General features: G+C 41.9%; 1 protein-coding gene across 5 annotated transcripts in view; it reads right to left on the bottom strand.

Moving 5' to 3' along the window:
- The window catches only part of NF2 (NF2, moesin-ezrin-radixin like (MERLIN) tumor suppressor), a 119,792-nt gene that overhangs the window by 70,158 nt on the left and 24,136 nt on the right, over positions 1-25,498 (bottom strand). For all 5 annotated transcript variants that reach the window (XR_012472327.1, XM_074206282.1, XM_074206281.1 and 2 more), the window contains exons 2-3: positions 2,506-2,631; positions 847-969 (exon numbers count right to left, since the gene is read on the bottom strand). Coding sequence is in view for 4 of the 5 variants with exons in the window: in XM_074206282.1 (XP_074062383.1) it covers positions 847-969; positions 2,506-2,631 (249 nt within the window). In the remaining variant the exon portion in view is untranslated. The remainder of the gene's footprint in view (positions 1-846; positions 970-2,505; positions 2,632-25,498) is intronic.

The following is a 25,498-nucleotide window of genomic DNA, read 5'->3' as shown; positions in this document are numbered from 1 at the left end:
GACCCCCTTGGCTGCTAGCATCACCCCCCCCTCCCCAAACTGCTTTTGCAGGTTTCTGGGGTTCGTGATGTTTCCAGTGGCTAGCACATCATGAGAGCTTATTGAATACTTGTTACTGACTGATCTATATATCAGCCATAACACTGTTTTCTAATCATCTGTGACTCTAAGCAGTACAAAAACAAGGGTGGCATCTCCTCCAAGCTGGGTGTCTCTGCTAGGCCCAGTGGATGCAAATGGAGTTACTGAGCCTACAAAGAACATTTTAAGCCCAGAAGAAGAAGGGTAAAAAGAGCAATGAAATAAGCCAGGGACAAGGGATCTGGTTCTGGCTGTATAACTTGCTATGTGGCCCTGGTCAAATCATTTTTAGGATCTCCTCTAAGAGTAACAGTCTCTGTTTCTATATATTTAAACTTATATGCAGAATGAATTTTATTTTCATTATTTTCTCCCCTAATTCTATGGTAAGTTGAAAAGACAGAGGATTTAGAATCCAGACCTGAGTTCAACTCTGCTATTTATAGGCTACAAACAAGCAACCCTTCTGGGCCTCAATTTTGCTTAGATGTTAAATGACAGGGATGGGCTAGGTGACCCTCAAAGGCCACCTGAAGCCCTGAATCCTATGAGCGTAGTACAGTCTCAACTCACAAGCTAAGGTGACTCAAGCCTCTTTCTGTACAGAGCTCAGGACATATCTGGCTGATTTCCTGAGGCAGCTGTTTTTTCCAATAAAATAGGCTGTTCATTAAACCTTGGAACAAGTCCTAAATCAAACCTTGCCATTTCATTTGGGGCATTCACCTCAAAGACAAAGGGAACAGCAGGGATAAACTGCGATACCTGTAGGAAGAATAAATGCTGAGTGATCTCCTGGACCAGTTCTTCCTCTGCATTCTCTGGATAAAATTTGGCCAGGAAGTGAAAGGTGACTGGTTCTTCCTTTGAAACATCATGATCCAGCACCTGAAAAATTGCAGGGCAAAACGATCAACAAGACAAGCACTTGCGCCATACCTATCACCTGCTCCTCTCCTGCAGGGTAGCCCACCGCCTCCCTGGGACCATTATTCAGCAACAGATAAAACCAGTGCCAACCATTACAGAGGTTCATTTCACTCTGCCATAATGGAGCTTAATCTCTAGGACTGCCACAGAGGAACTTTATATTTTGGAAGGGAAAGAAGCTGACCAAAATGATCTCTTTAGTTCAGATAAAAGGACTAAGGTAAAAAGAGATGTCGTCAAGGTCAAAAACCACAGTCATATGCTTGCCAGCTTGTGACTAAGTCTTGTTTGAGTCACTGGTTGTCCAATCTCAGGGATCCACACAGTCCCTTGGACACTACTTTCTCCTTTTGCCCAATTTTGGTCTATGGACTGAGGTGAAACCTGGAGGAGATGACCAGGACTGGAAAAACAACCTGGCTGCTGTGACTTCATTGTCTTAGAAGCAAACTCCTGAGATGTTTCCGGGAACACCAAAGGCCTGCCAGCCAAATTTGGAAACCCTGTGCTCGATCTGATAACTCTTTCTATACCTTCCTTAATATCAAGCATCTGCTACCCAGAATGCTTTTGAATTCAGGGGACAAACATATCACCCCACATGCTACAAAGTTCTATTAACATGCCATCATTTATTTCCTCTGGGTGGTACACTACATAGAATGTGATGCCCACTATACATCATCAGTATTCCTGGCAGTCAGACATAATTCAAACTTGCTTTGTTTTAGATAGCAAAAGGAGACACAGAAAAGTTCTCCAGTTTTGTAGCGTACAATTCTCCAGCTCAGACTCAAGCCAGAGCCAGCCCAGTCACTCAAGTCAACCAGCTTCCAGGAGCCTGTGCTGGCCATTTGTCAGGGCTTCCAACATGTCAGGTCACATTAATAGGTGGACAAATCCACACATACAGTTTAGATGTGAAGACTGAAGTTTATGAGGCCCATAATTAGTGTAAATTTTTGAAGAGGCCTGTGTCCATTTTTTCCTGTCCCAGGAAGCCAGATAAAGAAATGGTCATTGCACTGAATGGTGTCAAGGGAACTCTATTACCTTGGATTATAAATAGAATTCAAGTCGGGGCCTAGGGATTACCAAAAATGTACACAGTTTAAAATCCCAGCAAAAAAGCAGAAGCTCCGACCAGCCTTTAAACACACAACTGCAAAAGTACATGTGGGAAAGAAATAGAAATCTGTGTTTACAAAGGCAGACTAATGACTTGATCAATTGAAGGGCATAAAGCCAGTAATACACAGCTTAGCAATACCAGATAAATAAACTGGGATGGCAATAATTTCATCTCGGTTTATGACCCAGAGAGCCTGGAAATAAAGAAAACCTGTGGGAACCTCCCAGGAGCCTGCCACCTGCTTTCCTGTCCATCTCTTCTCCTCCCCACAGACCCACAAGGGCCCAAGGAGGCACTTGCTCAGGAAAAGGGCTGGGAATAAAATCAGTTCTCAGGCTCCCCCATCCAAGTTCAGACCCAACCTTTTTGTCCATTTTGAGCCAGGCCACGGTGTCCTTGATCGTATACTGCAGTCCAAAGAACCAGGTTTCCCGTAGTCCCAGAGTCCGGCACACCAGGTCAAACAGGTCCTTCCCTTTCCATTTCATCTGCAATAGAACCAACAGCAGAGAGAATTGGGAAAAAAAGCAGACTTTCCTCTCCTTTAGCCAGTGCTAAGCTTTTCTGTGTCCTAGGACTTTCCAGAGGACAAAGTTCCCATGCAGAGTTGCTGGTTGGTGAATACAGACCCTCCAATAGACTTTCCCATGAATTCTGGGCAAAGGCAGTTGGCTACTATAGGTGGAAAACATTACTTGGAGCTTAAAGATTTCATAAGTAGGAAGTGACCATCGAGCACCTCCCAGGGACACATCCTTGCAGACCACCCTCTTTCCAAAGGTCCTTGTCTACTGTGATTTGAGAACCAAGGAAGAGGTTTAGGTCCGGAGACATTAGTTCAGTATTTTTAAAGTCATTATTCTGCCTTATGATTAACGGGAATAAAAAAAAAAAAGGCTAAATTTCAGACCTAATAACTGGTTTTAAACACTGGTTTTATTATTTCATGTTTCAACTTTGTTAGTTCCAAAGTAGAAATTTAATAAACACTAGTTGGTTGAATCAATCCTCCATGTGATGGGTAAGAAGATGGTCTTGCCCAACAATAAATGGTGACAAATATCTAAAGTAACTACAATATCCAGAACAATTTGGAGAAATAAAGTTTAGATAAAATATAGTCCCTGTCTTCAAGGAACTACTCCTCAGGCACAAATAGTGATAACCACAATGTGAAGTTCTAAATAGGTGTATTAGAAAGGTAGAAAACAAAGGGCCTGAAAGGTGACCTGCACAGAGGAAGAAAACACTAAGAAGCAGGTAGACTCTTGCCCAAGTTGACCTAGTAATTCCAAAATCTTATGAAACTGAGATTGTGCTTGGTTTTCTTTCTGAAACAAAAGCTGATCCAATATCCCTACCACCCGGAAGCCTAGCATCTTGGTGCACTCACTACCCTCCTCAGCTTTAAACACTGCTACCCCCTGGTGGCTGGCCGGGTTAAATCAATCAGGGTCACAAGCCCCAGGCTCCTCTGGGAGCAATGCTCTGGGGTCCAACAATCCAAACGGCTGCTGTGGGTTCGTTTATGTCTCCAATATCCAAAGTGAGAGATAAATGCCACCATGGGGAAGCATCCCAAAAGTGCTGAGTGCCCCAGGGGTGTGCTTGGGATTCAGGTCCAAATGGGGCATCCTCTGACAGATGAGGCTACTGCAGAGCTTCCTGATCTTTTGGGTACTAAGGCCTCGGTATGCTTCATGTAAATCACCCAAAGAGAGGGCCCCAAACTCCAATCATCAAAAAATGGGAGACTATAAGCAAAAAAGAAAAATATTCCAAAATACAACCCAGTTGGTCTGAACTGCTTTCATTAGACTGGGAGCTCCTTGAGAGCAGGGGATGTTTTGTCTTTCTTTGTGCTTAGCACAGAGTGGGAGCTCAGTAAAACTTGCTGATGTTGAGGATCCTTCTGCTAAAACTCAACTGTGAAAGTGTTCCCTGGATCAAAGGCAGGGGCCCCAAGACTCCCTAAGGATTGCTACCATTATCCAAGTGCCACCATTCCCATCAATCCAGTGCCGCAGGTCCATTCTCCGACTCAGAAGAGTTTGAGGGAAGCAGCACCAAGTTTCATTTCAGTGAGGTCTTAACAAATCATTTTTTTTTTTAGGTTTTTGTAAGGCAAATGGGGTTAAGTGGCTTGCCCAAGGCCACAAAGCTAGGAAATTATTAAATGTCTGAGACCGGATTTGAACCCAGGTCCTCCTGACTCCAAGGCTGATGCTCGATCCACTGCGCCAACCTAGCCACCCCACAAATCAAACTTTCACTGTCAAATGGGACTATACCTGTTTCCCCAACAAGCTCAGGTTTCTTTCCAGTTCCCAGAACACTTTAATCCCAGGGAACAAACTTTTCTAAAATAACATTTATATTGGGAAAAAAAAATCACAATATTTCAGAATATTTTCTTCCTAACCCAATTTGAAGCCTGAACACAGTACTGCTTAGAAATGATTGGATGTCTACCAAGAGAATGCCACACCAAACAGTCACTCTGGGGCCCGAGAAGCTCCCAGATGGAACCCCCCCAAATAAGCAACACAACCCAGCCAGACTTGCCCCAGCCCATCATTGTATGTGACCTGCTAACTGCTTATCATGGTGGATGTCAACAAGTTTTATGCCCAACATTACTAAACTATAGTTACTAGGGGAATTTTAACCAAATTTCTTGACTTAGGGAGTTTGTTTTTTTGTTTTTGTTTTTTTAGGTTTTTGCAAGGCAAATGGAGTTAAGTGGCTTGCCCAAGGCCACACAGCTAAGTAATTATTAAGTGTCTGAGACTGTATTTGAACCCAGGTGATCCTGACTCCAGGGCCGGTGCTCTATCCACTGCTCCACCTAGCCACCCTTGACTTAGGGAGTTTGAATTCTCAACTTAGATACTATATGAATAAAGTTCTACTGCACTATTCTAGTTGTTTGCAGAGATACAGGAATTATGGCCTCCCTGACCCAGAAAGGAGACTTGGGTTGTAATAAAGTACTATCAGTCACTAATCTTGGTCCTTTTCAGTCTCCAGCTCAGAAAAACAATGAAAAAAGCAAACCCTATTTGGGATAGAAGAAGACCCAGGACTAAGGCTAGCCACTGTTACCAACATATCACTAAGAAATTAGGTTTTCTTTATTTTCAAGAGTTTTGTGCTCCCCACAGCTACTGGAAGGACTCTGCTGAGTCCCACAGGTAGACTTTACCAAGCTACTGGGGGAACCAGAGAGCTTTTGGCCTGTCCAAAAAGGAAATCCCTTCTCCCCTTTAAGCAACCAAGATTCATCCAGATGAAGAATTCAATCTTCCTAAACAATTAAGGAGAGTACTAATAGCCAGGCTCAAAGATTAGCTGAAAGAAATGGTGATGGTTACAAAGATATAATCTGTTGGCAGCCTGGTCTGGCCATTAGCAAACATTCTTTCCAGCAGTCCAAAATCTCAACTTTCTCTCCCTGTTCCCCTTCTCTTCCTCTTCCACAATTTGGCTCTCCTAAGCCTATGCTCTCTATGCCTCCTTAGACTTTTCAATATCCCACATTCACCAATGGACACTGATGGCTCACCAGTTTCCCTCGGCCCTCAATGACATCTTCAGCAGGGCCATCTTTGTTAGATTTCTCTTCCCTCAAGGCCTTAACCTGCAATGCTTTCTCCCCACCACATACATATACACCACGCCTGTGAGGTGCGCAGTCCTGAAGGACTCCTGGTAAGAAGGAAAGGAAGTCCCAGAATTTTGGCAACAGAAGCTTTTTAACCTAGCCATGGCTCAGGCAGATTTAGGGTAATGGGTGGGTGGGTGGGGGGAGCTGAACCAAGATGGCAGGCTTTCCTAGGAGCTCTCTCCAAAATATTTCAAAAACTTTAAAATTATGACTCTAACTTATTATTTGAGAGACAAAATCCAGAGAAAGATCCAGTGAGGCAATTCTCCAGCCTCAGGTAACCGGGAAGATCGTGGGAAGGCTCTGTTCCACAGGATTGGAGGAAGCGGCAGTGCAGCCAGGATCACTATGCCAGAGCGAAGGAGCTCCAACCTTCTGGGAACAGCCCACTGGGCAACTGAGTCCCTGGGAATACCGGCTTCTGGCCAGCAGAAGCTGTTTCCTGACCTGCCAACCCAGGGAACACCAGGAACAATTTGGAAGATCAGTGGGGGAAACTTCTGCCAAGCTAACGTGAAGCCACAGGCCAGTTTGGCCCTCAACGTAGCCATGGCCGCCAGCGCAGCCCAGATCCCAGGAAATGGGAGCAGGCCCACAGAGCCGCCCAGCAGCTTCTCCCAGAGCACTCAGCCCATAGAAGGTGGGAGACTGTTGAGGTCCCTGGTACAAGACTCTGGCATTTTGTCACAGTCTGGGCCCTCATACTGCCATAACAGAGCAGGGACCCTCCTCTCACAGCTCCAGGGCAGAGGGGACTGCTTGTGATCACCCACAGACCAAAACACAAACCAAGAGAGCAGTTAGAGCCTCTCATAAGACCTTAAAGGTCCTTGTAGGGGTGTCCTAATAACAACTCAAAAGCTCTGGAAGCACCCCAAAAACCAGGACACAGGTTGGAGAAATGAGAAAAGGGAAAAACAGGAACCTGACCATATACAATTACGTTGGTCCCACAGAGGATCAAAACACACACTCAGAAGATGACAGAGTCCAAGCTTCTCTATCCAAAGCCTCCAAGAAATATAGAAGTTGGACTCAGGCTATGGAAGAGCTCAAAAAAGATTTTGAAAATCAAGTAAAGGAGGTAGAGGAAAAATTAAGAAGAGAAATGAGAGAGATGCAGGAAAAACATGAAAACCAAGTCAGCAGCTTAGTCAAGGATATCCAAAAAATGGTGAAGAAAACAACATGTTAGAAACCAGTTTAAGTCAAATGGAAAAAGCAATCCAAAAAGTTAATGAGGAGAAGAATGCCTTAAAAAGCAGAATTGGCCAGATGGAAAAGGAGATAAGAAAGCTCTCTGAGGAAAACAAATCCTTCAAATGTAGAATGGAGCTAAAGGAAGCTGATGACTTGCGAGGAATCAAGAAACAATAAAACAATATCAAAAGAATGAAAAACTAGAAGAAAATGAAATATCTCATTGGAAAAACAACTGACCTAGAGAAGAATGAGAAGAGAAAATTTAAAAATTATTGGGTTACCTGAAAGTCATGATTAGGAAAGAGCTTTGACTTCATTTTTTTTTTTAGGTTTTTGCCAGGTAAATGGGTTTAAGTGGCTTGCCCAAGGCTACACAGCTAGGTAATTATTAAGTGTCTGAGGACAGATTTGAACTCAGGTACTCCTGGGCCAGTGCTCTATCCACTGCGCCACCTAGCCAACCCTTGACTTCATTTTTAAAGAATTTCCACATGAAAACTGCCCTGATATCCTGGAAGCAGAGGACAAAATAGAAATTGAGAGAATTCACCAGGCATGGCTAGGTGGCACAGTGGAATAGAGCACCAGCCCTGGAGTCAAGAGGACCTGAGTTCAAATCCTGCCTCAGACACTTAATAATTACCTAGCTGTGTGGCCTTGGGCAAATCACTTGATCCCATTACCTTGCAAAAACTTGAAAGAGAGAGAAAGAGAGAGAGAGAATGAATTCACTGATTTCCCCTGGAAATGGATAAAAAAAACACCCCCCAGAAATATTGTAGCCAAGTTCCAGAACTCCCAAGTCAAAGAGAAAATATTACAAGCAGCCAGAACGACACAATTCAAATATCGTGGAGCTGCAGTCAGAATCACACAGGACTTAGCAGCATCTACATTAAGGGCTCCTAGGGCTTGGAATATAATATTTGGAAGGCAAAAGAGCTTGGAATGCAACCAAGAATCAACTATCCAGCAAAACTGAACATCCTCTTCCAGGGAAAAAGATAGACATTCAATGAAATAGGGGAATTTCAAATGTTCCTGTTGAAACAGCAAGAGCTGAACAGAAAGTTTGATCTTCAGGTGAAGCATGGAGAGGATGGACAAGAAGGGTAAATTATGAGGATTAATGATGATGAACTGTGTGTATTCCTACATGGGAAGAGATATTGATAATATTCATATGAACCTTCTCGTTTAATAGAGCAGTTAGAAGGAGAATATATAGACAAGGCACAGAGGGAACTGAATTTAAAGGTATAATATACTGTAAAGTTGGAGTCAATGGGAGAAAGGGAAAGGAGAGGTAGAACAGGCTAAGATATTTCATGTAAAAGAGTCAAGAAATAGCTTTTGCAATAGTATGGAAGTGGGGGAAGGTGATGGGGGATGAGGGAGACTTCATTCTCATCAGAAATGGCTCAGAGAGGAAACAACACACATAATAGGGTACAGAAATTTAGAGGAAAAAGGAGAGAAAGGGGACGGGGGAAGGGAGGAGGGATGTAGGTGATAGAGGAGATAGTAGATCATGGGAGAGGGTAGTCAGACACAACATTTTTTTTAACTTTTTGCAAGGTGGTGGGATTGGGTGGCCTGTCCGGGACCACATGACTTGGTGATTGCTTGGTCTCTGGGTTCAGGGATGTAGGCTTGGGACCTTCTGGAATGGAATGTAGGTTTGGGGCCTCCTGGCTCCAGGGCCAGTGCTCTGTCCACTAGGCCACTCAGCTGCCCTCACAGTGCACTTTTGAAGAGGGATGGAGTGAAAGGAGAGAGAAAATATAATAAAGGGTAGTGGGGAGGAATAGATGGAGGGAATTACAATAAGTAACAGCAACTGTGAAAGAATATGGAAGTTAAGTTCTCTGAGGGACTTATAATAAAGAATGCAATCCACCCCAGAGACAGAGCTGATGATATCTGAATACAGACTAAAGCACATTTTTTTTCTCTTTCTTTCACTTTACTTCTCGTGAGAGTTCTTATTTTTGTGAGGGGAGGAGGGATTATGTTTACTCTTACAACAAAACTATTTTAGTGATGTGTAAATAAATAAAAATGTAAATTAAAAACAAAAACCAAAAACCAAAATAACAGCAATATTTCAGGATGATCAGCTATGAACGACCCACCTCTTCTCAGTGGTGCTGTGACTCAAGAGAACTCTGAAGGACTTATGATAAAGATTGCTATCCATGCCAAAGACAGAGCTGATGGTATCTGAATATAGAATGAAGCATGTTTTTTTCCCACTTTATTTTTCTTGAGGTTTCTCTTTTTCTGTGTGTGTTTGTATGTGGTGGGGTAAGTTTACTGACTATTGTAGTAACATTAAAATATATATAAATAAAAATTTAAAAAAAGATTTAGGGTAATTATTTTTTGGTTTAGTCAATTCTAAGGGAGGGGTAGGGTAGTGCCCAGGGGTCCAAGTGGGTTGAGGGGTTAGGGGGCAGGGGAAGCACTAGAACCACTCTTTAGGGACTTCTTCTATCTTTGTTTTAAGGCAGAGTGAAGAGACCTGCTCTGTGAGAAGATCACTTGGGTAGCTGTGTGGAGGATGATAGTCAAAGCAGAAAGATCAACAACAAATTACTGTAATGGTCCAGAAGTGTTGTCAAAGGAGATAAGGAGGCATAGAGAAGAGATTCTATGAAGGGAGAAACGACAAGACTTGGCAAATGAATGGCTATGGGGTAGCTATGGAGCTGAGGAGGATGGTGGTGCCTTGACAATAACAAAAGTCAGAACAGGAAGGGCTTAAGGGAAAGATAATGAGTTCTAATTGTCTACTGGACATATAACTAGAGATATCTAATAGGCAGCTGGTGGTGCCTAGAGCTCAAGAATAACTAGATTGGAGAACTGTCTACACAGAGAGACCTGAATCCATGGGAGAGGATCAACTCAATGAATACTGAGAGGACAGAGAAAAGAGAAGGGAACCAAGGGAGTCATCCACAGCTAGTGAGAATAAGTCGGATGATAATCCAACAAAGGGAATCAAAATGGAATGACTGGTCAGGCAGGTGGGAGGAGAACCCAGAAGAGTGTCCTGCAACAACCTAGACCAGAGAAAAGATCCAAGAGAAAAGACATGATCAACAGCATCAAAGGCAACAGACAAATCAAGAAGATGAAGCCTCAGGAAAGGTCATTAGATCGGCAATGAAGAGATTGTTGCTAACTTTGAAAAAAGAGCAATTTCAGTTAAATAATGAGGTCTGAGGTGAAAACAAAGCAGGGCTAGAAAAGAAAGAGAGGAAATATTCTTGGTTAGTATATTTACCAAATTTGGCTCCAGGGAAGAGGTGGGAAAATGTGCTTCCCTCCTTTCTTTACAAAAGGTGGGTCTCTGGGTGTGGAATATTATACAGATTGCTTGAAATTAATGTATGTCAGGCTCTAGTTTTGCTAAACTGTTTTGTTTTTTAAACTTCGTTACAAAGGAAAGCTTGGAGGGCTGAAAAGGAGGTATGTATTTGGAAATAACTATGACATCAAAACCAAAAGGCATTCATTTTAGAAAGTTTTAGAATTACATAGGCTCAGAGCAGCTCACCAGTTGTGTGACCTGGGCAAGTCACCTGAGTTCCAATTCCTCTCCCTCCCCCCAAATACAAGTTCTCATCCACTAAGAATAGCTTTTAGGCATATCCTTCGATCAATAAACAGTACTGTTCAAAGCCTGGGTATGTGCCAAGGCCCATGTTGGGAGCTAGAAACAAAAACAAAAATCCAACAATCCCTGCCCTCATGGAGCTGATATTCAATAGAAAGGCATACAACCTGTTCAAAGATATCTTGATAGATGTTTATCCTTCATTATTGAAGACCATGACATCGGAGAGGCGATGCCATGACAAGCACATGGCACATGAATTGGATTTGAGTGAGGAGGGGTTGTACTAGCTCCCTGGCCTCACTTTTTCCTCTGAAGCCATGTGGGTCCGGTGACCAGATATAAATCAGGACAACTGGAGATGGCCCTGGATTTGAGACAATCTGGGTTAAGTGACTTGCCCAAGGTCATACAGCTAGAAAGTGTCAAGTGTCTGAGGCTGGATTCAAACTCCTGTCCTCTTGATTCTAGGGCCAGTGATCTATCCACTGGGCCACCTAACTGCCCTCAAAGGTAAATAGATAGAGGATATACAGGGTAAACTACCAGCTCTGGGTCTCAGGAAGACCTTTTGAAGGGAGGTAGGGAGGAGGCGATGTTAGAGAAGCCTAACAAGGATTCTGGGGCAGCATCAGTAGCGTGATTGACAAGCCTGAACTCTTTTAACATAGCCTTCCAAACAGCAGCATAGGGAAGACATGTTCCATATTTTTAAATGTCATCTCCATGCCACATGAGGCCCAAGATACAGAGGGAAGGGAGTAGAACACAGAGAACAATTTATGCTCTAACAATATCCCTACAAAGCCTTTAGAATTCTAATCAATACACTCATTGAGCACCATTCCAGAGGCCTCGGGAGAAAACAGCTGCCTGCCTCCTGACAGTGAGGGCACACTGAACCATTTTCTTTTGGATGTGGCCATTGCTTGACTATGCAACAGGAGCTCTGTTTTTCTTTATTTTTTCAGTGGGGGAGAGGTGAAAGTGGGAGGGTGAGAAGATGGATTTTTAATAACCAAAAAAAATAACAATTGAATCAAATTGTTTAAAAAATGAGACCTTAGTAAGGAGCCTTCAGTGAAAGCCCTCAACAACACTGTATAAAATATTTTTTCAATTAATGAAAATTCACTATCTGTTCCTCTCACTTTCCTCTGACCTGCCCTTCCCATTGAAAAAGAAAAACAAATCCCTTGCAACAAATATGCATAATTAAGCAAAACAAATTATCACATTGGTCATGTCCCAAAAAAAATCTCAATCTGCACCCTGAATTTTATCACCTCTATAGCAAGAGGTAGAGAAATTGTATAAAATCAACTTCAGACAACCAAACCTATTATACAACCCTGCTCCCTTCCACTGGCATCTGGCAGATCAAAGAAAGATGGCTCTTCAAGTCTCAGAAGCTAACACAGAAAAAATAGAATCTAACCTGTATCTGATAAAGGGACATCACTATATGATGGATAGTGACCTGGATTCAAATCTTCCCTCAGACAATCTGCTAGTCATGCAGGCCCTAAGCAAATAACTAAATCTTTCTGATCTCAATTTTCTCATTTGTAAAATGGAGATCTAGAAAAACCTATTTCACAGGGATATTAGAAGAATGAATTGATGTAATGTATAAAGAAGGATTTGCAATGTTTTGGGGGCTATAAAAATTTCAGTTATTATTATCATGTTGGAGGCAAAAGTGGTTGCCGGGTAAATAAATGTAGCAGAAAAGTCACTGTGTTACCCTTTGCCCACATGTGCAGAGGAGCCTGAGCCCCAGCTCTGCAGCGCTGTCCCGATGCCTGGAGCCATGCGGCAAACCAGGAAAACACAAGAGACTGGCTCCTTTCCTCACTGGGTCCCAGAAATGCTACCTCAGATGCAGTAAACACAAATATGGCTCAGAAATAAAGAACCAACACTGGAAGCCTTTTAAAAGTGTTTCTATTAAAACATCTGTCCACCAACCAACATTTTCAACCCCTGATATGCTTCTCTCTCAGGCCTCCCAGAAATACTATTTTAGTTTTTTAAAAAAACTTCTTTGTCAGAACGCTGAAGAAACAGTGAATTTCTGTTAAGAATGTGCAGAACACTAGGATACAAAGGGGGAAAGCAGTCAGCTCTCAAGGAACTACAGCAGCACAAGCCCTGCTGGGGTCAGCAAACAAGGGCCCAGTGCCCAGCACCCAGGGCTGAAGCCAGGCTATTTGTGCTATAAACTGTAAAGAAGCAATCAATCAATGAGCACCAACTACGTCCCAAGCAGTGTTCAACAAGAAGGGACAAAACAGCCCCTGCCTCCAAGGAGCTTACAGTTGAAAAGGGCTTTTTTTTAATTTTAAAAATATAATAAAAAGGTATTTAAAAATATAAACACCACAGGTCGCTGTGGTTCTCTGCCTTAGTGGTTAAGAAAGAGCTGCTCTTGGTTCAGGTCTCCCGTACAGTATGAATGGGCCAAGGGACTTGGGCAGCTGCTCCAAATGCCCCCACATTTGTTTAGTCAGGTTTATGTGGAGCCTATCATGAGCTGTGCCTTGGGAACAGAAAGAAGTGAGATATGGGTCTTTCCTCAAGGAGTTTATATAACAGGCTACAAAGGAGTGGGGGGTAGGAAGAATAATAATAATAATAATAATAATAATGGTAAATCTTCAGATAGCACTTACTACCTTACAATTATTATCTCATTTGGTCCTCACAAAAACCCTGCGAGGTGGAAGCTTTCATTATTCCCATTGCATAGATGAGGAAACTGAAGCAGGCACAGGCCAAGTGACTTGGCCAAGGTCTTCGTGACTCCAGGCCTGGGGCTCTATCCACTGGCCATCTTACTGCCCCAGTACACCACATGGTCATAGAAAGGCAAATACAGGCCAAACACAAAATAATAGTTTGGTCCAAAGTTTTGGGGGTGAGAACATTGAAATGACTGAAAATAATGACAGGTCTCAAAGGAATTGGTCCCTGAGCTAAGTGTTTGAGGGCTGGGAGGGGTAGCATTCCAGGCAGCTGAACGTGAGGAAAAGAAGCAGAGCAGCTGGGAGCACCGTGAAGCAGATGGTGCATACCCCGATGTGGTTATTGGAGGTTGGGGGAGGCATGGAATTCAATACAAAGCTAAAATTGGAGCCCACTGTGGAGACAACTATCTTTCTAACCCCAATCACCACAAAGACCCTCTGAGCAGAGCCCTCCACCTGCAGCTCCTAATGGTATGGTCCTTGTCTTTGTGGCCTTGCACTCTATTATTTTAACACAGTGCACTTTCATTTCTGAATAGGCATTTGCTATATGCGCTGAAGATAGATGGGGAGTACTGTCCTCAAGAGCTGCCAGCCTGTCCTTCTGGATTTATGAGCTCTTTCCCAAGAGCTGATCAGCATCAGCTGTGTTCAATGATTGGCAGGGGCACCAGAGTCAGGACTCCATATCTTCTGGAGCCCCACTAACAACCTACAGGTGCTGAATTCAAGCTCTGGTGGCAGGACCTTAGCATGGACCACTCACTTGCTTCTCAGGGGCCATTTCAAGTCAATCTCTCAGTAAACCCCCCAGCCCAAGGCCCAGTGAGCTGAAAGGAAACCTTCTCCCACACTACCAGAACCACCCAGCTTTACTAAGAAGCCTTAGTCCTGAATCTGTGGGCCCCCACCAGCCTACCAATGAGAAGCAGCGCAAACCTTGTGGAATCTTCCTTTCCCAGGACTTTTTATAATAAGCTCCCAAGCTGCTAGAGTGTTTGTCACAGAGCTGACTAAAGGTCAGCTCAGTCACAGATAGCAGTGACAGAAGGAATGAATGTATTTCATTTCCAAGTTCAGCAGAGAGCTCCTCCACTTACCAAATCCAGGAAATGCTGAAGGACTTCCCCAAAGGGGAGCTAAAGGTGACCAATCATGTGGTCACAGGATCAGAAATTTAAACTGGAAAGGAACTTAGAAGAAATCTGATATAAACCCCTTCATTTTACAAATATAAGAATTGAGGCTCATAAAGATGATGTGACTTGCTCAAGGTCACCCAGGCAAAGGTAGCATTTCAATCTAGGTCTTCTGACTCCAAATACTTTCCACTGTCTAGACTTTCCATTTTACTTTAAAACTGTAATATACCAACAATATACATGATTTGCTCATTTTAAAAAACCACAGCAAAACAGATGTCAAATACCTTAGGTTATAAGTTAAACACAACAGGAAAGGGTTATAGAAAGATTTTGTTGTTTTACAAGTACTGGGGAGCAACTTGCTAATGAATTCCATTAAAATCTATTCCAATTAACCCCAGAGGATGCAAAAAGCACTAATGCTTGTCTCCAACTGACACTCTCCAGATTAATGGCTTGGTAGGAGCACCCCACAAAGGCAGGGTCTCCTGTCGCTTAGGTTTAAACTGCTAAGCTGCTGGGCCATCTCTTCTGGCCATGAAAGAAGGAAGAACAGGTAATTCTCCAAGGAAGACTGTCTCCCAGCAGAGGGAGAGTCTTCATGAGAGAACTCTGCATTTGTGGGCTTTCATTTGTTTCCTGTGTGATAAAATCAAGCCTCTCCCACTCTGGCTACAGAATATACCAGAAATAAAGGAATTATTCTGCTCCCCATGTGGGGGCCTTAGTAACTGCCCTATGAATTACCAGGGCTTGTTAACTCCTCTCCTTTGTCTTTTTCCTTTTGCTAGCATCTGACAGATGTATTTTTTTACAAATCACCTTTTCTCAACAACCAAGCAATACGATTCTTAAATACCCTTCTTCTTTCTTTCTAACTGCTCACTCAAAAGAACGCAGAGATTCGACATGGTCTCAGCTACAAGATTGTTCCCTGCCAGTGGCCTCTCTTCCTTACAGGGTTCATTTTATCTTTGCAAACAGTCCGTGCTTAATGTTTTTTCATTCATCTCTTCACATAGATTCTTCTGACTGTTTTAACAACTGCTACCATTTCAAAACCAGTAGAGTCTTCTTCCTTACCAAACCAATGACCAGTGTGTCCACAAACTGTCCTCCCACGTCAGGCATCAATTAAAGAGTTTCTTTTGGGGTTTTTTGGTGGCTCAATGGATGGAGCCACCAGAAACAGGAAGACTCATCTTTCTGAGTTCAAATCCAGCCTCAGACAATTATGAGCTGGGTAATCCTAGGCAAATCACTTCACCCTGTTTTCCTCAGTTTCCTCATCTGTAAAGTGAACAGGAGAAGTAAATGGCAAACTATTCCAGCATCTTTGCCCTGAATGGGGGTCAGAAGGTGTCCAAACACAACTGACACAACCAAACTAACCTGATCTACCTATTTCTCTACTTCCTCTTTAGCAGATTTCCCTCAAGTCCTTCTGGTCTTCAGGTCACAACTTCTACACAAAAGAATCCAATTTCCACACCATACCTTTTTATTTTCTTTCCTGGTGCCAAGCTCTTCTCCCTTTTCAATTTTTCCTTCTGTTCATTTCATATCCAAAGTGTCCTAATGCTCTGCTTCTTCCCCCTCTGCCCCTTCTATCTGGTCCAGTAAGCCTAACCATAAGATCAGAGAATCACAGAATGAAAGCTGAAAGGAACCTACTCTATGTAAGGGCTCAAGGGATATAAAATTCAAAACCAAACTAAACTAAACCACAGCTGCAGCCCTTAAGAAATCACATCATCTTAGAGTGAGGAGGCTCCTCAGAGACCATCTAGTTCAACCCACACCTCAACAAGACATGTGATAAGGAAAGACTTACAAGGAGTCCTCCAGTGAAGGGGAGCCCCCCCACATCATTTAGTGAACTGTTTGGAAGCTTTTCTTTACATAACAGCTAAAGGTGCCCCTGGGCTCCTTCCCTTCCCAAGGCTTACCTTTGTAATCAAATAGAACAGTACTAGATCCCATCTCCCAAATCCAAGAAGACAAACACCTTTCAAATTCCTCAAGTTCACTATCATGCTTCTTCCCTGCCCAAGGTTCAAATCTTCTCTTTCCAGGCCAAAAAAAAATTGTCATTTCACCTATTAAAATGTAATTGTTATTTAAAGAAATATAACTGAATTGAAATTCTGTATGTGGATATATATAGACATATATAATAATATCTATAATCTGTGTAATATATTTATATATACATATATACTCCCTCAGAATATACAATTTTACTTCAGTCATATATATTTATTTATAATCGTTATCTGCAAATTTGGGGGTAAGACAACCTACTACTACTCATGAGACTTATACAATACAGTAAGCAGTCTTCACACACACAACTAACTATAATATATGATATATTTGTATAAAAGATGTATAAAATTATCATTTAGAATAAATTATAAAATACCCCAAAATGGCCTCAAGCAGGCAAGATCACCTCTGACTGAGAGGGAAGAAAAAGGGATCATCTGAGCTGTACCCTGAAGAATGCACGGAGGGAAAGCAACATGTGTTTAGAGAATGATGCGAACAAAAGAAAGGAGCCACTTGGGGTACATGAGAGATGCAGAATCTAAGTCTGACTGCAACCAAGGACAAACAGGCTAAAGGATTTTAGATTTTATCCTATGGGCACAATTGTGCAGAAAGACTAGAAGCAGAGGCCCCTAAGCAAATCCATGAAGAAGGAAAATGTTAGCTGCCTTTCACATCTAGAGTTCCTGTGATCCAGGCATGAAGCATTTATTCCATCTGTCTGGTATGGAAGTAAGCAGTCCCTCCTTCACCGCCATGTGTCCTCCCTTTGCTTAGGGGGCAGCTGGATCTGGATGGGAGCTTTGGCTTTGGGTCCCTAGTGAAGATCATGGAAGCCCAGGCCTCACTTGTCTGGGTCAAAGTTCTTGATTTACGAGTTTGAATTAAATAATCTCATGGAGGGGTGGCTAGGTGGCGCAGTAGATAAAGCACCAGCCCTGGAGTCAGGAGTACCTGGGTTCAAATCTGATCTCGGACACTTAATAATGACCTAGCTGTGTGGCCTTGGGCAAGCTACTTAACCCCATTTGTCTTGCAAAAACCTAAAAAGAAGAATTCCAAATCCTTAATCTACCACTGCCAGGGTTAGGATTACTTTTCTCTTTCTCTTCTGTGTTTTTGTGTGTGCGTGCGTGTGTGTGTGTGTGTGTGTGTGTGTGTGTGTGTGTGTGTGTCTCACATATGTTGGTATGGGCTCAATAAGTAATGGACATAATGTGTCCATCTTTCCTTCTAGGCTCTTTGAAGGCAAGAACTACATTCTAAAATCTAAAACATCCTGGAACCTAGCAAGTGCTCCCCATCCAAACATTCCACAACTGTTTGGCATTGCTGTGAACAGTGATGATAATAAAGAGATCTCTAGGAGTCTTTAGAGCAGTGCAGCTTTCAAAGCAATGATTGCAATAAAGCAAGAATTTATTATCTGTCTTATGAAAATTCTAATTGCATAATTAAATCTTAAGGTGCATATTTCCCCCTTTAGTGACACATACTGATTTTTCTCTTTCTAAAAATACCTTGAAGAAAACCTAGATCTCAAAGTCCCAACAGGAAAAATATTCTGAAAACAAAAAAAAAGAGAAGCATGAAATATATTACAGATATCTTCAAATGCTGCTTCTTAAAATTCTGGTCTTTCAAATGACTTGCTGTGGTACAAATTTTAAATACACCCAGAGAGATTCATAAACATACATACATATATATGTCTATGTGTGAACATTTATGCCCACCCCCCCACTCTTTCTGTTTATGCTTCTTGCATCTTCCCCACTGAGAAGCTGAGGGACTGGCAGAGGAATCCGGAGTCCTGGGTTCTAGCCCTGACTCTGACACTTTCCAGCTGTGGAATTCTCAGCACTGGGGTCAGCCCCAGGGATACAAAGACAAAAAAAATAGTCCCTGGCCTCAAAGAGTTTACATTCCATAAGGGGAATAAAACAAGTGAACAACATTTAAAAACATTTACCCATGAATCTCAAGAAGGTAAGAGTACTTGTAACAGGGAGGCATCAGGAAAGTTCTAATGAATAAGGGGCATCTGGGCTGAGGCTCCTCCTCTCTCCCATCCTAACCCAAAGGTTGGGAGGAGGAAAATCAAAATTCTCCTTTTCCCCCCATCATATTAGTTGAGAAGAGGAAGGCTTCATCCACCATCAGTGATGCTTTGGAATTGAACTTGGCAAGATAAAGGGTATGTTGCATTTGATGCCTAGAGAGATCAACAGCCCAGGGCCCAGTGGATAAAGAACATCAATTTGGAGGGCACCTTAGCTACCTAACCATACAGAATTCTGAACAACTTGGAGAAACTTGGGAAGACTGCTAGGAAGTGTCCCATATAATGACAACAATGTGAAAAAACACAGTTAAACTTCAGAAATGGAAAGGGGCACCTCCATTCTTCCTGCTGGAATTTTTTGTTGAAGGTGAATGTTGAAACTTGTTTTTGCATGTAACTGGGGGGGGTGGGAAATAAAAGAAAATAAAGATGGGAAATATCCCATGTTAACACAAGATGTGATGACAAATAAAAGCTTTTTGAAGAAGGTCAGTTGACAAAGAAGAAGAAGACAGATGTCACCCATGGCATAACAGTCCAAGATGCTATCCAGAGGCTGGCATTAAAACAAAGACATTTTTCTGACCAAAGCTAAACCATCAAAGAACTTGTCATTTTAGTCTGTGAGATAAGTAACATCATAAGAGCAAACAAGGTGGTCCCAGAATAATTATGGGGAAAAAAAAGCAACTCTTTTTCATGGTAGGCTGATGAAAGCTTAAATCTTAAATGTCTCTCAATTCCCTTCTTTATAATATGAGAAAGACTGATAAAAGCTCTGGAAATTAGGGGCCCAGTAGCAATAAATTAAATGCAAATTAATAAGTAAAACTGGAGAATGTTTTAATTTGAGTAGCAGTGAGAGTGCTATTAACAGCTAATATTTTTAGAGCACTTTAAAGGTTTCAAAGTGTTGTACGAGCTATCTCACTGGATCCTCACAGCATCTTGGGAGAGAGATGCTGTTATGATGCTCATTCACAAACTGAAGGTGAGACAGATGAAGTGACAAGATCAAGGTCATAGAGCTACTCCAAAGTGGCAGAGGCAGGGCTGGAATTCCTAATTTCACATCCACTCTTCTATCTACTTTTCCATCTTTTAATTCAATAAACTAAAGTTTAATAAAGATTTAGGAAATACTTTGGTATTTCCCTTGTCTCAACAGTAATTAATTTGAAGGGGCAGAGCTCAAATGTGAAACCTGGGCTCTTTTAACTCTTTTTAAGACTCATTCTCCCTCTCTGACTAAATAAATAAGGAAAATATAAAAATGCATTTGCAAAATGACTCCAATCAAGTTCCAATGATGAAACCAGCAATTCCGGCTGGAGATTAAGTTAGCAGTATTTTTTTCCCCTGTTAATAATATGCTTTTCCTTAAATTCTTTAAAGGACTTCTAAGATGATAGAATGGGAAGACACAGGGAGTCTGGGTCTTTATGATTCTCTTCAAAAACAACAATAACAAAGAAAAGTAATAAACTCACTAAAAAGGCTCACATGAAATTAAAATTCAGCAAAAACAATGAGCAAGCTGAATAACTTCAGAATTTTAAAATCATTAGGGATAAAAATAAATAATGTAAAAGAAAAGAAGAAAACTTTATCACAATGATTACAGAAGGAACACCAAAAATAAAGAAATCCTGAGAGAAGAATTTAGTAGATAACAGACATAATGGAGGAATCAAAAGCTCTAAAATGACTCCTCTGTCCCTCAAAAAAAAATGAAATTGAGAGAAAAATTAAAAGAATCTAAATAGCTTTTTTAAAATCCTAAAGAAATAAGAGAATTATTATCATGCTGCTAGAAAATCTTAGGAGGAGAAAAGCTGAGGAAGACAGGCAGCTGGCCATACTGTAGAAAGGAAGCCTGGCACAGGGTTTCAAACACCCATACATGTATCCAGGCTCCAGCACTTCAGTCAAAGGAGGGAGGGTGAGGTGAAAAGGACTTCACAGACCCTTCCATGCTATGAAATGATTAGGATATTATGATTCTGTGATTTTGAAAAGATTACTAAGGAGGAAATCGGGCGTCTCACAAAAGGCACGGGATTTGGAATTGAGCCCTGATCTCTCTGGGCTCCAGTTTCTTCTCCTCTAAAATGGCATTCTCCAAAGGGTCTTTTCAATTCTAATATCTTGAATCTTTTATTAAAATGGGAGAAGACAGAATGGCAGATAACAGGGTGAAATCAAGGATGCAATGTAGCTGAAGAGCAAGGATTTGGAGAAAACAACAAATCAAGGAAAGAAAAACCTCAGTATTATAGTGTTGCTTGGAAAATATAAAACAAATAAATTTATCTCTATATTTCATGAAAGCTTACAAAAAAAATTTCCTACAGCCAACTGGAAGGTCCTGTGACATCACCTAGTCCAACCTGTACCCGATAAAGGCTTCCTGCACACCCCCAGTGAATAAAAGCTTACAATTTTTTTGAGACGACTCATTCGGTTTGGGGATAGTGCCAATCGCTAGGAAGGTCTTTCTAGACTGAGCTGAAATCTCTAAAGCAAAATAAAGCTAATGCTGAATCAAGGCTTTATTAAGTCTTCTCTCTTTTCCCAGCTCAAAAAGCAAAACCAAACCAAACCCAAAACAGTCCTTGATTTCACATGCGATCATTGCAGCATTCAGATGTTTTTGACCAAAGCTACATAAAATTGCTACAGACAGAACTAAAAATAAAGTGATAATTTCAACTCTCAACTATATCTTGGTGAATTTTTCAGGACTGACAAAATGTCCCCTGCTGCAGATGTGAAAATCCAAACCCACTGCTCATACTAATTTTTGTGGGATCAATAAAAAAAGATGGGTAAATGACCTTAATCTGATCTTTGAATCTTTATCAGCCTCTCTCCCATCCAATCATTTACTGAGGCTTCCTTACATTTCATGCATCTCCTCTCCTCTATTCCCAATGCCAATGGCCCAGTTCAGGCTATAATAATCACCATTAGCTCAGCCTCTCAAGACGGTTTCCTGTCTTTCCATCTTCTACCAGGATCTGGTCTGCTCCTTCATGGGTCCAGGCCTCTTTCCAGGTGCTCACCTCAGCCCACTCAGCTCCTTCCCAATGACACCTTCCCTGGTTCTGCACACACACATACACAGACATCCCCACACCCCTAATTCCTTCTATTCCCAATATCTGGAATGTTCTCAGCAGTCAGCATTCAAGAAGTGCTTCCTGTGGGACAGTTGTTCTGACATTTTTAGTGGAATCTGACTCTGTGTGACCCTATGTCAGGTTTTCTTGGCAGAGATACTGCAAGTGATTTGCCATTTCTATCTCCAGCTCGTTTGGCTGAGCAGGAAACTGAGGCAAACAAAGTTGAGTGACTTGCCCAGGGTCACATAGTTAGGAAATGTCGGAGGTTAATTTTGAACTCAGATCATCCTGACTCCAAGCCTAGTACTCTAGTTACTGGACCACCTAGCTGCCCTTCCAATGAGACAGGCACTGGGTTAAATGTTGGGTATAAAAAGGAGAACCGGGTTCTGCCTCTGCTATTCTTACTATCCTGTGTCTCAGTTCTTACCTAGTCCTTAGTCACACACAAACTGAGGCCTGGGAAAGAACTCATGTTAGAAAGGCCAAGGATTCCTACTGCCTAGCAGGACATCACCAGTTGTCCTCATTTCTGTCTTGCCACTGGATTTCAATGTCACTGGTCCTTCTTCTAGAACAAAGGACCAACAAGGGTGATAGAACAACATTGTTAAATGGGGGGGGGGGGGGAAGAGAAGTGAGAGAGACAGAGTCAGACAGAGAAAGAGTCAGAGAGATATGGACAGAGACACAGATAGACAGAGAGCAATGGAGAGACAGACACAGAGAGACAGAGAGAAAGGCAGAGAGACAGAGAAAGAGCCCAGAATAAGGGTTTGCATGCATGCCCTGCAGCAGAACCTCAACCTCCAGGGCTCAGAAGGGCCTTCTAAAAGAGGAGGCCTGTGAACTGAGCCGGGGTGGGGGGGGTGGGGGGGGAGAATCCCAGGATGCCAAGAGGCAGAAGTGAAGAAGAGCATTTCAGGCCTGGGGGACCAGACAACCTTGTCATGTTTCAATCAGCCTAAAAAAGATAGGTCTAAGTTCAACTAGGAAAGGTTTTCAGCACCACAGAGGAGTTGATATTTTATCTTAAAGGCTATGGGGAGTCACTGAAGCTTCTTGAAAAGAAGAGTGATAAACTGCTTTCTGTGGGAGGGGAAGTAAGATTAGGGGAAAATTGTAAAACCCAAAATAAATAAAATCTTTAAAAAAAAAAGAAAAGAAAAGAAAAGAAAAGAAGAGTGATAAGTCAGACATTGAAAGGACCCCAGGAAGCATATCAGCCAATTTCCTCACTTTACAGAGGAAGAAACTGAGGCCCAGAGAAGGGAAATGACTTGTATAAGGTCTCACCGGGAGGTGGATGGCAGAACCAGGATTTCAATCTACTAGCTCTGACTCTAGACCCAGTATTCTCTCCTATACCCAAGACCCCTCTGTGAAAGCCTGACTCAACATGGGGCTGTCTCTATGAAACCTTGCTGATGAAGCCCCTCTCTCAAAGGGCAGGCCAATGGGGCTCTGCCATTTTTAGGCTGCTCTCCACATCATTCTGGCTGTAGCCCATCCTACCTGCTTATCCTCTAACACAGTCGAGTTCCTCTGCACAGGCTGTCTGGCTACCCTGGCCTGGAATGGTCCTCTCCTTTATAGCTTTTGCCTATTTCCTCCCCAGGCTCAGCCCCAGAGGTGTGGGCCCTCTTGTTCCCAAGCCACTCAGGGGGCATTTTGCTTGTAATCTCCCGCAAGAATCTAAGAGGCAGAACCATCCCCCCCTTTTTGTAACTCAGCAGTGAGCACAATGCCAAGCACTCCATCAGTGCTAACTGACCAGTTGATATGAACACTGCAAGCATCAGGAATTAGATGGAGCCATGGTCCAGAGGAAGGGGGCACTGAGCTAGGCTAGGCCCAGCTGAAGGAGCCCAGAGTGTGAGGAGGAGTATAGTGAGGTGAGGCTGGAGAGACACCAGGACCCCCATCTCCTGGCTGATATTCCATGCTACCCCCTAGGCACAGGACTCTCTGCCTGCTTGGTCCCTTGGTAAGTATCCACTGACTGGTAACAGGAAGTAAGTTGGGATTATTGACAGGGCAGAGTCACTTGCTAATGTCCCCATGTCCTATCTCCCCTCTGCCTCCTTTTCAACTCTAAGCCCAGGGCTGTCCAGTGCTCTAGAGAGGGTGGCACAAACACAAATACCACACATACATACAATACACATATGTATACACAACCCAGACCCACACACACAAACAGTAATTCAACAGCTACCATGGAGCTTCCCTCATCTAATCTTCAAGAAACCAGGTCATACTATGACAAAGAATCAATTAGACTTCATTGGAAGAAGACATAGAAAAGGTGTAAGATGAGGCCAAAGGTTTACTAAGAGGCCTCTAAATAGCACTCAATGCTTATATTAACAAAAAATAAGGAACTTAATGAATTGGTTCTTCATTTAAACATGAAAAAGTTAACTTATACATCAAAAGAAAGCAAAAAAAAGAAAGGTTATCAAAATCAAAGTAGAAAGCCAAATAACTCAAAACAACTAATATATATGCTTCTCTTAGCCTTTTCTTCTCTAGGCTAAGCATTTCCAATTCCTGTAATTGAACCTCACATGGAATGGAGTCCAAGACCTTGACCACTCAGGTTGTCTAATCCTGGAAATGTTTGAACTGAAAATATTTGAAATTAAGAATTGTCTGATATCTCAAAGTCTATTTCTTAAAATTCTAATACTAAACAAAATATAGGCCAAATCCCCAAAGAAAGTTTTAAAATTCAAACTGTTTTTATATGTATTTTTAAACAAGTAACCAATTTTTGTTTATTAGCATTCTTTTTTTAAACTTTTGAGTTCCAAATATTCTCATTCTCTCTCTCTCTCTCTCTCTCTCTCTCTCTCTCATCTCTTCCCTTACCAAAGGAGAAGGCAAACAACTTGATATCAATTATACATGTGAAGTTATGAAAGACATATTTCCATGTTAATCATGTTGTAAAACAAAGGCAAGAAAAAGAAAATGAAAAAAGTATATTTAATCTGCGCTCAAGAGTTCATCAATTCTCTCTGTGGAGGTGAAGAGCATTTTTCATCATGATTCCTTTAGAATTGTCTTGGATCATTGTATTGATTAGAGCAGTTAAGTCACAGTTGATCACCATTACAATGTTGTTACTGTGTACAATTCTCCTGGTTCTGCTCACTTTACTTTATATTGTTTCATATAAGTCTTCCTAGAAAACCAATAAATATTTAAAAAATAGCAGTAAGTTTCATTCTGAATCTATGTAGTTACAGTGTTGAAGGACATTCTTTCAAGAATACCTTTAATGGAGCAGCTAGGCAGCAGAGTGGATAGAGCACCGGACCTGGAGTCAGGAGGATCTGAGTTCAAATCCAGCCTCAGACATTTAATAATTACCTAACTTGTGTGACCTTGGGGAAGTCACTTAACCCCATTGCCTTGCAAAAAGAAAAACAAAAAGAAAAAAAGAATACATTTGAAGCCTTGTTCAATTTTTTATTATTTATTTTTATTCATAACATCCAATTTTTCAAATCCCCATTAGTTTATAGAACCACAGTCTCTCAGTTGGAAAAGACTCCAACTTAGTCTACACTATTCTAGCAATAGTCTATACTAGATTATTCTAGCGTTCTACAGTTCTAACAGTATTGTAGGATTAAAAAATGGAGAACTGATAAATTAATTACAATATTTACATTAATGTAAGAACATACTTATTCTATGTAACAATGTAATGCA

This window comes from Macrotis lagotis, chromosome X, assembly GCF_037893015.1.
Source record: "Macrotis lagotis isolate mMagLag1 chromosome X, bilby.v1.9.chrom.fasta, whole genome shotgun sequence".
Taxonomy (NCBI): Eukaryota; Metazoa; Chordata; class Mammalia; order Peramelemorphia; family Peramelidae; genus Macrotis; species Macrotis lagotis.
The sequence above is the reverse complement of the archived record's forward strand: the minus strand, read 5'-3'. Positions and strand labels throughout refer to the sequence as shown.